Consider the following 10967-nt stretch of genomic DNA (forward strand, 5'->3'; position numbering starts at 1 on the left):
AGGTGAGCTGCTCTATGTTGGCAATTTCCTAAGACACAAACACGCACACGGATTTGGCTGCCCTTATTAGTGCTTGTAAAAGGCACCTTGCGTGCATTGCATATCAGCTGCAGCCCAAGTGTTAGAATTGCAATTCCCACGCGTTTGGCTTCTTCTAGAGCCCTTCTGCACTCTAAAAGCAACTCCATGGCAGCCGTATTTAGTTCGGCGTCATTCGAATCCATGCATTCCTGAATTGCGGCTTCTATATCCGTTTGATGCTGCACAAATTCCTGCGGACAGATGCTTCAGCCGGAGATGGTGAGAAATACTGCTTCTTATCACTTTGCTTGCCGCGGATGGGCCAATTTGTTGCCACCTATCATTTACACCACGTCGAACCAAAGGTTTATGTGCGTGCCGCTTGCTTATGTTTGAAGCCTGACCTGATAGACGCCTTCAGCAGCTTCCGTGAACTGCGTCTGGATGACAGGTAGCACACTTAGCCTCTTTGTAGATAGAGCCTTTTCGTATCGCCTTCGTGCACTGCAAAAGTGGCCATATATATCTTCTTGAAGGGTTGCTAACGCTATACTGAATTCCGCTAAGTTGCGTAGCAAGGATGCGTCCCTGGAACATCGCTGTGCAGAAAGGTAGGAGACGACACAATAAGACACGCTGTTAGGAAGGTCCAGGAATGCACACAGTAGTCCACGCCGCTGAGATGTTCAAAATAACATACACATGCAAGCAGTACATGAACTACTCAATTTTGAGAAGTTTCTCGGCCAACGGCAGGGCACAGAGCAAAACGCCGACTTGCTGGGTAAATGCCGAGTTTCGTTTGTCAATGAGCCCTCCAATGGTCTCGTCAATAGAGCGTCTCATTTCACATATCTTCATGTGTTCGGAAATCATTGTTGCCTGACCACAAGTGTGGAACGAGACTAAGTCATTTTGGCCTTCAGGCCCGTGTTCAAAAGCTCCATACAGCCATTTAAGTACATTTCCTTGCCTGCGTCTTGAGAACATCGTTGCTCACAGACCAGAAGTCGCTCGCCTGCAAAAGCCTCACTAAGTACAAGCAAAATCATGTTCGATCTGTAACAAGCTTTCCTGGCCGCGGCGTCGCATGCCACCGGAGGGAAATGGGGGGAAACACTATCTGCTGCCGCATATCTACCTCAAGTCTCTCCTTTATGCGAGAGGCGCAGCTCGTCAACAATTCATCGGCTACCGTCGGATCTTGCCCATCGAGGTTCGCCGTCACCTCCTTCAGCGTCTGTGTGGCTGCTTCCATTCCTTGTAGGTGCTTGAGGGCTTGCGTTGTGGCAATTGTTTCCTCTACACCAAGAGCGGCAGCAAATGAGTCTGGGTTAAGGCTGGCAACCTGGATGAATGCTGCAGATGCTTGACGGATGGTCGCCTCAATTGCTTGAGAATCCAGGTTTGCGGTCAGCTTTGAAACATTTGGCTGCTCCAGTCTCTGTATCTATGCAGCGCTCACAAAACCGTATGAACACGAACATAATGGGTCACCTCAAATGCCTTGGGGGGGAAAATGCGGAGAGATTATGCTGCTCCAGTTGAACTAGTGCAGCTGCTTCTTGAAGTGTACCACTGATAGGACCCGCCCGCCTCACTTCGGCATCCGTCATGGCTTCATACGCTTTCGTAACAGCCTCCTCAAATGCTCCTCTTCGAAGATGCATAAGGCTTTTAATATCAAGCAGCTTTGCGCTCAGCTCCGCATCTTCTACTTCAACCCACGCCTGCGAAGTCACACAACAAATTACCTCCATGCGCTGCACTGCTATCTCATACCGGTTTGAATGGTTGAAGGCCCTGCACACAACCAGGGTTTCCTTTAACTTTATTGTTGCCTGCTCTGATTTTGGAACGCAGCCCGGCGGTGACCAGGTGTATCCTCATCATTGCAGAGCGGCCTTCCAGAACCAGAGCACACAAGAGCCAGTGACGTGCTGCAAACGAGAGACAAAAGACTGCTTTAGACCAAACACCCGCATGCACAGTATCACATGTGCCCACTACGTGATACCTTTTTCTCGGAAGCCTCGGCTAAGACGGGGAAGAGCGATGACCGTAGAGGCCCCGACACATCGAGCTCGAGTTCGATAAGCTGGTCCTGTTGCAAACCCATGTGCTGTAGTTGTTCTTTGAGCATACTCATTGTTTCGAGAAGTTTGCAATATACAGCCTGGAAAACACGAGGGTCCAAGTCAGTGAATGTATTTGCAACCTCGGACTCATGCGCTGCTGTTCCTTTACAGCAGAGTACGGATGGTTGGAATTTTTTTGGCCGGTTTGGCTGCCTGACACAGTGAGTAAACGAATCCACAGAAACTCACACAAACGCCCCAGAAGCCCTCACAAAATTAAGCAGAAGGCGGGCTAAGTTTTAGATTGGTATTTCTAGCTAGTGGCGCCTCACCAGCAGCACTAGCGAAAACAGACACACACAGCTTGGCAACCAAAACTTAGCCACCAAAACATCAATGGAAATGACCCACGTATCTTTTGTATCATTGTCATGCTCGACTTGAAGAGGCGGCGCGAAAATCCAGTAGTGCACGCGCAATTGATATTGCATCAGCAACAAGCAAATGGCAATAAGCAACACAATGCCAAATGTTATAAACAGCGTTGACCAGTCGGGCGATCCAAAGCGAACACTCCCAGGGAACTCTAGGGGAAACGCTGAAATGGACGTGCTCGTTGCTGGATGCGGCAAGCCATTTTCCATGGATCCGCAGTGTGCATCTTCGTTCACGACTTTAATAAAGACAATTCGATTTAGATTACGGTTTGTGGCGAAGACTACGATCCCCGGACTTGTAAACGTGTGACCAAAAAGCAGTAGGGGTGCCCCCGACTCCATTTCAGTCTTGAGTCGCCTTTGACAATGGGCACAGCATAATTATTCACAGTTGCATTTTGGAAGCAGGGCCAAGAACTGCGTTTCCCTGAATTCAAGGGAACAAATCTGCCGTCGGTTGGTGAACACACTCACTTGAATTCTCCGGCGTCAAATCCCATATCTGTGTTATAAAGGGAATCATGCACATGCACGGGGTACACGGGATCTGTTCCTGGCTCCAATTTCCATAAAATGGACGATCCAGCCAGAATGCATAGTAACGGGCTCTCAACAGATGGCACCTGAGCTGCTCCCTCCCGAAGCAGCGTAGGTTGAGGCTGTCGAAGGGGAGTGAAAACTGTGGCTCGCTGGCTAGCCACTTTTGAGTTGATCCGTTCATTGATTGATTTCAGTAGCTCATCTGGCACTCCCAAATATCCATGCGTGGTGCCATCTGCTCATAACACATTGCCAATAGCGACCCATTGCCACCAGCGACGCACTGCCACCAACTACCATCCGATGACAGGCGATTTGTTAGGAGCATTCTATGATAAAGTCGGTGATAGCCTTCTAACCTGGATCCACGGAGTACAATACCGCTGAGCAGCTGCTTGATGAACAGGTCAGGTTGCCGAACAGCACATCAGAGCGTCCGCTGAGAGCCGTCAAACTGAAGGTTGAATGGATGCTGCCCTCTTTATTCGTTACCACCAGGTTTCCATTTTCTATTGAAATAGCTTTTTGCTGTCGCTTGCACGCCTCATCGCATATCTCTTCAGAGTCAGAAAGGCCAGTGCATTCACACAGGGCGCTCTCCGGTTTGTACTTGCCACCCTTGGGCCCACAGTAGTCATCACAGACTTGGCTCTTCTCTTGACAACTTCCCGTGTGTGTATAGACTCTGCTTTCCCTGCACACGGGATATTCCTGGGCAAGCACGTCAAGAACCAAGCCAAATTCACTATGGGGAAATGCCGAACGTTTGATATTCTCGTTGGATGTAGAGAAGCCCATGGATTTGAAGACTGTCTCGTGCTACACCTACCTTGGGAGCACACGGTTCGGCACTATCTTCGTCCGATACGTCTTGGCCTGCAGTAACGCAACTAGAGAGCTCAAGTCATCAGTAGGAGAGGGAAACATGGAGACAGTTTGTTTCTGATTGCGAAAAAATTGCTCCCCGTACTATTAGCTGAGTAGAGTCAGAATGGCACACACACCACACACGGGCGCACGACACTAAGGGGAACGAAAACAGCTGTTCAGGGCAGGCTACCGGAAACAATATGCTCGTATCCTGTCTTGCAAACGCAAGCCCCAGTGCTTGGTTGGTAAGCCCTGTTTGCTCCCAAGCATTTGCACTCGAAGGATCCAACTTCAGTGAAAGAGCTGCCCCCACAAGCGATACAGCTAGTTTGCCCCATCGCATTGGTAAACGATCCAACCTATTCAATTGGCAGTACGTAAAGACGGTTCCAAGTAAAGGTCACACTTTGCGACGCAAAAATAGAGCGCGAATTATCTTGCAGAACGCATCCGCATATTGCGACTACAGCCGTGCAAGCAACGCGAATATGCTAAATATGGGAGAGAGCGCAAATACCGGGCATTCGAGGCAGTCTTCAGGGCTTCCCTTTGCGAAGTCAGGATTATATGTACCCACTGGGCAAGGAAGCATGGTAGATGAACCCTCCGGGCAATAGTGACCTGGCGTACAGGGGACTCCTCCATCTCCAAGTAGATGTTGTGGATACCTTAAGGGCACAGATCACTCAACATAGCGCCGAAGGGCACTGGAGGTACACTCACCGCGGCAGCCATAAATGGCTTCCTGAGGGAGTTTCTATAGCGTACTTGCTGCTACAGCCTTCCTGGCAGAGATAGCCAGGCTGGCAAGGAGTGCAGTCTGCACTCCCATCGGAGTCGCTGTAACTTCCCTATGCCGCAAAAAGGGAAACATATGGGAAAATCAACACAGGTCGCAGCTCCGAGACATCCTTCTCGATTCCGTATCTCAATCCAGAGAGATCTGTACCTTCTTTTGTGGATCCAATCCAGTGCCCATGCATCTCACCTCTGCACATGGCTCACAAGCAGTGCTCGACGAGCTTCGCAACATGTCATACGGATTCATTCGACTTCCAGCAGGGCAAGCAACAGGAGTTCTTGCTCCCTCAGGGCAGAAGAAACCTTGAGGGCAGGCGCTAGGCTCAGCCGACATCATAGGGCAGAATGACCCTCCAGGGCATTGGATGGGCATTGCCGATCCAGGCGGACAGTAAGTACCAGGTAGGCACGGCATCGCTGCTGGGCTTTGCACACTACAGTAGTGCCCTCCAGGGCAAGGGACAGACAGGTCTGGAGTTCCTCGGTCTCCGCAGTAGACTCCGCCTGCGCAACCCCACCACGACGTGAGACTCGGAAAACGTTTGAGTGTGTGTACGGTTTGAGCTGTCAATGTTAAGCCATGCATTTAGAAGTTCCCTCACGCCCCGGCTGTTGCGCGACACTCCTTGCCACCCACCGGGGCATGGCTGGCAAGCTGACGAATTAAGTGAGCCTTTTTGAGGGTTGTGATATCCAGGGGAGCATGGCATAGGCTTGCTAGATCCTTGCAAGCAAAAATGCCCCCGTGGGCATGTGTTTTCATCCGTCAGCTCGCCCGTTCCTTCTTCGGGGCACACCATGCCTGAGAGGTTAGGATACACTGAAAGCTAATGCCCACTCCTGCAGCATCGGAAAATTCCTGTGACGGGGAATCTGAAACTGGAGCGTCTTTGCTCTTCTGAGACAGGAACTGCATCAGGCCAGCTTACCAGCAGGGCATAACAAGCAACTCGCGGAAGTCGACTGCCCTTCCTTAGGGTTATAATAACCCTGTGGACATGCTGCCGGGGTTTGGGAACCACGGTTGCAATAGTGACCCTTTGGGCACGGTGTAGGATGCGCATCCGTAGGTAGACAGTAGTAACTGCATGCAATCCATTAACATGATGGGACTTTTAATCTGCAATTCGTTGCTGCGTTTCATCCAGAAATGCAAATTAAAAAGTACATTCATAACATTTTCATGCCTTGGCGAACCTTGTTCCTCACTCGGTAGGCCAGAAAAAGACGCTACACTCCAAGAGAAGGGTAAGGAAATCACTACTAGTAGTTCTACACTCACCCTGAAGGGCATAGGGAGCAATCAGATGGCCAGCGGCCTCCCTTGTTTAGCCTAAAGGAGCCCCGATTGCATTTGCTGGGCTTCGCGGCTCCCTCTGAGCAATAGTACCCCGACGGGCAAGGAATGCCTCCGTACGCCTTGTTCAGGACGGCTTCCCAGTTTGCCTCAGTTAGCACGACCCCTTCGCCAGACCCTTGGACTTCTGTTGGGATATAGGGGCTCCGTGAAAACTTTGAGTAGTCAGGATTGGGCACAGAGTTCCCCAGGCCGCACAAGAAGCTGAGATGTGCTCGACAGAGAAGCCCATAAGGAAACACAGAAACGTGGTTTAGAGAGAGACCCTAGGGCATATTTCTCTATTTTGTTGTAGAAAAAATGACTTTAAATTTATGTGTAAATATGTAATACTAGAAGTACGAGAGCGTCTCTAACGAAAGATCTTTTAAAGTAGAGAACCCCATAAATATGAGAAACCCTAATGATTCATACTCAGTGGTTTAATGCTAATCACAAATGATGAGCGCAAGACCTCCGAACACTGAGATATCTTAAAGTAGTTGGGTAGAAGAGGGAAATTCTAGTAAGTATCCTTCAATATGACCAATTTGACACTAAATTTAATTATGCCTTCAGAGAAGCTGGTACAAATACCTTTCTCTCCATCCCGTACAATTCACTCACAACAAAAGGCGAAATGTGAAGTTACGGGACTCCAGCTTACCCAGCGGTGCAGTTGCCCGCAATGACCCCAGCTCGGCAGTACTTGCCTCTTGGACAAGGAGCGCAAGCAGATGTCAGGTCGTTAGACTCGCTGAGCACTTTGTAGGAACCGTAGGGGCAGTGACTCCCCTTCATCGTTCCTTCGGGACAAACCTGAGCGGCACGCACAGTTGTTAGAGAGGGTCTGGCACACAGCAGTATGCCCTTTGGTACCGCAACATGAGTCGCCTGACGGCTTCCTTGTATGAAGCCTCCGGTTTACTCACTGATTTGCCCTTATACTTCTTAATGAAAAAAACGACTTGGTGGGTTCTCATGATCCCGTGCGGTGTCGCCAGTAGCGAACACTGCTACAACCACGCTTACTCTCTACATTGGGTCCTCTCCTCACAAATTCAAGACAAGTTACCTTACCTTCGGCATTGCATTTCATCAGGAGCATACACATTAAACAGGCATAAGCTGTGGACTTCTAGAGAAAGCACTTGTGGAGCCAGAGATGCACCGAGTACCCCAAATCTATCAAGCCTTACCAACCCATCAGGACAAGTCGTCGGCGTGGAGCTTAACAAATGGCACTCAAATCCCGCAGGACAGGGTCTGCATTTCGCCTGTCCAGACTCCGAAGTGTACTGCCCTGGAGGGCATGCGCGAGGCTTAATGCTGCCGGGAGGGCAGTGCCACCCAGCAGGACACCGCCCGCCTGACAGCCCATCCGTAGGGCGAGGTTTTTCGGATCCTTTTAAGCAGTAATATCCAGCATCACAGAGAACATGCGGAGTCGTTAGGCCTTCTTCGGTGCATGCATATCCTGGACGGCAGGCCTTGCAGTTTAATGCACCAACTCCATCCTAAGTCAAAGCAATAACCGAGACCCGGCGGAGCAATTCGCAGGGTGGAGGGCCGGTGAGTAGAGCACTGAGGGGAAAGCCGCACCTGGAAAGTCCCGCGAGCGCAAGGTGTCGGAGTAGCGGACCCAGAGGGGCAATAGTGACCAACGGGACACAACCCGTAGTCATCGTTATCCTCACCAAATACGTATAGGGGCAGCAAGTCCGTGCGAGCACCTCTGGCACAAACAAAACCACTAGGGCATATTGCGGAAGGCCGAGCGAGCCCAGCATCGTCGCAAACGAACCCACCTGAGGAAGGTCATCGGAATTTCGTAACTGGACTACACACATTTCAGTAGGTCTAAATCGAGCCCCAAACACTATTTAGAAGCCTACGGAACTGTTCGTCTTACTAGAGCAAAGCTCGCATGAGGAGCTGCCTTGGCTGGCGGCGAATGTCCCCGGCGGACAAGGCACAGGAAATATTGTACCTTCGCCACATGCATGACCTGCCGGGCAGGGTGCCTCTGGCGTTCCCAGGCCAGACTGTGAGCATTTCCAACCGACCGTACATGGAGTGCACTCTCCTCTCCTGCCCTCACTGTATGTACCTGGAGGGCAGAGCTGCATCAAGCCTCAGAGACAGATGTGGTGTGTGCATGACGATAGATGCCCTGGAGTGGCGGAGAACGGCACAGCTTACCAAATAATATCCAAAGGGCGTTTTCTAAAAGCATGAGACCTTCGTACCTGCGCCACATAAGATCCTCCCGGGCAAAAGTGGCCGGCTGGGCAGATGTTTCCGTGGGTACCGTCCATTGGCGTAGGCGTTGTATTGCCTCCCGTGCAGTAGTAGCCCTCAGCGCAAAGACCAGTCCCCATCGAGCTTGAACAGTACTGCCCAGGCTGGCATTTTAGACATTCATTTTGTTCTTTTCCTCCGGCAATCGAAGAACTTGTCCCTCTGCGTTACATTAGGAAATCCCCATGGCTTTGTACTGCGGTATCCTCCAACTCTCATCCCGGAAGCAGCATTTGCTTCCCTTGAGGTTTAAGCTTCAGACCACATGAACGTGCAGTGCTTTTACTTACTCTTGGCAAGGTTGTGGAGATTGCGTCCCCTCTGGGCAGTAGTAGCCAATGGGGCAGAGGCTGCCTGCTGGTCCAGAAATTCCGTCTGGGTTGTTTTCCTCAGGGTGAGGAGCAGGTGACCACGCCCCACCTTTGCAGTAATAGCCCTGCGACGTTGTAGGACAGTACATACGACAGTGCACTGATGAAAGTTAAGCTCTTCGTACCAGGGATTGCCAGTGTCTTTCTAGTTTCAAGTAGGCCACGACTAGAGGAAAGCTTACTGCAAAGCATTCTCCTGTTGGATGTGCGAGCCCACGGGAGCCACAGTACTTCCCTATAGGACAAGGCAAGCATTCTGAGATGGCTTTGGCACCTTCTACATTATTGTAAGTTCCCAGGGGGCATGGGTTTTCGTATCCAGTGTACGACCCTTTGGGGCAGTAGTAGCCGGCGTGGCACTTCGATGTCGGCGCAACTGTGCTATCCTGGCAGAAATATCCCTCAGGGCATATCTTGCATGCCATTTGAGCCTTCAAGTCCTGATACCAGCCATAAGGGCAAGGGGTAGGGGCGGCGGAGCCTACCTCATCGCATGGCAAACAAGATGAATGTATCAAGCAGTCCCGCATTATCGAAGAAAGGGGCCTGCCTTCGCCTTTTTACAGCAATGCGGCTAAGTGGTGAAGCTAATATCCACGCTGGCATATTGCTTACCAGGAGAACTAGTTCCAGAGACCTGAATTTCCGACAGGTAGACTTGGGATTCCGTCGTTGACAGCATGATCTTCCTAGTAGCCACCTCTCCGAAGCTGAGAGAGTAAGTAGATTCTTTATTTGATGCAACAGAGAAAAGCTCGACGTAGGTGGATGAAGCAGAGTGGAAGTAATGGACTGAGAATGATGACAGGATCTGCGTCAAAGGCAACAAGGGGCGGGAGCAAGAGCAACCTACAAGCATTCTGTCCCTGCACCTTGGGTGTTCCATAAGGAGCAGGGTAACTAACTTTTGAATTGCCGAAAAGGAACAGCGCTGAAGAGGCCGGATGTGAGAACTAGAGACGAGAAAGATTTCACGCACGTCCTTCCCCTCTGCCGTTCCAGAGATAACTGTGACTTCGTTGATGAAAAATAGGTCTCCAAAATCAACTGTCAGACCGTGGCCACCGCCGGAGGTGTTTTTCGAAACCCAGCCGGTGCCTGAGGCAATGTCACCATTTGTCACTTTGTCAGGAGTGCCGCTTCCAACGAAATCCCCAGAAATAGTGGGTTCGACATCCGCTCCAAGAGCGACATTGGTAAACAGGCCTGAGCATGCATACTCACATACATTCCTTTCTGCAAGTCCTCATGCTCCGAGGAGCCCGCTGAGATTCGTCACCTCAGCCCTTTCGGAGAAGCCCCCAACACATGATAATCTCTTGCTGCTGATGAAAATGATGCTACTGCTGTCGCCGCCGCAGTTCCCACCTCCACTCTCTTACTTTCAAGAGCCTTGCAAAAGTGACCCGGAGGGCATGCCACCGCATTGGTCTTTGAACTTCCCTCGGGGCAATAATACCCGTCAGAGCAGCGCCCAGTTACCTCCTCAGGCTGTCCTTGTCCCTGGCAAGCATAACCTGAAGACAATTAACCACAGATACGACTGAATAGGACTTGCAAGTTGCCGTACTTAACACATTGCTTTAACTCCACTATTCGGAGAAAGGTTCCTTTGTAAATTATAAATAGTGCAAGGAGGAGCCTGCGTTGGGTACTTTCAGGGAAGGAGTGCTTCCTTGCTAACCAGCTGGACAAGGCATGCAATCTTCCACTGTGGAGCCTCCTTTGCTACTTGAAAACGTGCCGTCCGGACAGGGGACCTCTGTGGAGCTTTCGCCCCTGTCTGCCGGAGATACATATACTTTGCGAACTCGCCTGTTTCCACTATCCAAGACGTACAACGTAGTAACTGGGCTTCCCAGCTAAGGCACACAAACAAGGTTTGTTAACCAACGGAATAGGGGTCGCGGCTGACAAGGTTTTGATGCAAACACGCGCCGCATCTACGAATAGTTAGTACCTGATCGGCTACTTGTACTCCTGTGGGGGTATTGAGATTGGCCTCTGGGGCTGGAATGATTCTTCCGTCACCAGTGAAGCCTGGAGATCCTGTTCCTAACATTTGCTGTAGATGGTTCGTTTCCAAATCCAGTCTCCAGATCCTGCAAAAGCCTTAACGAGTGGAGATGACTACTCCTAAAAATGGAAATCTGTTCTTTCCGCTGGCGGTTTGAAGAGAGTAACTGTGCATGCAATGGGATTCGAGCAAGGG

The 10967-nt window shown here is 50.6% G+C and overlaps 3 protein-coding genes across 3 annotated transcripts; all 3 read right to left on the reverse strand.

Annotated features, from left to right (window-relative positions):
- Positions 1–741: 741 nt before the first annotated feature.
- Positions 742–2170, reverse strand: EAH_00056480 (hypothetical protein; the record flags this gene model as incomplete). Its single annotated transcript, XM_013393802.1, has 4 exons — positions 742–903; positions 1163–1471; positions 1623–1751; positions 2039–2170. 4 exons carry the CDS (start codon positions 2168–2170, stop codon positions 742–744), a joined length of 732 nt encoding a protein of 243 aa, XP_013249256.1.
- Positions 2171–4378: 2208 nt separating this feature from the next.
- Positions 4379–5392, reverse strand: EAH_00056490 (hypothetical protein; the record flags this gene model as incomplete). The annotated part of the gene is made up of 4 exons (XM_013393803.1): positions 4379–4409; positions 4670–4797; positions 4935–5251; positions 5350–5392. The coding sequence occupies 4 exons, from the start codon at positions 5390–5392 to the stop codon at positions 4379–4381; spliced, it is 519 nt and encodes a 172-aa protein (XP_013249257.1).
- Positions 5393–7314: 1922 nt separating this feature from the next.
- On the reverse strand, positions 7315–10817 carry EAH_00056500 (Myosin-10, related; the record flags this gene model as incomplete). The annotated part of the gene is made up of 8 exons (XM_013393804.1): positions 7315–7488; positions 7686–7818; positions 8675–8820; positions 8938–9236; positions 9371–9566; positions 9735–9961; positions 10138–10258; positions 10716–10817. 8 exons carry the CDS (start codon positions 10815–10817, stop codon positions 7315–7317), a joined length of 1398 nt encoding a protein of 465 aa, XP_013249258.1.
- Between the last annotated feature and the right edge of the window lie 150 nt (positions 10818–10967).

Source organism: Eimeria acervulina, genomic scaffold (genome assembly GCF_000499425.1).
Source record: "Eimeria acervulina Houghton genomic scaffold, Eah_scaff1167, whole genome shotgun sequence".
In the NCBI taxonomy this organism is placed as follows: Eukaryota; Apicomplexa; class Conoidasida; order Eucoccidiorida; family Eimeriidae; genus Eimeria; species Eimeria acervulina.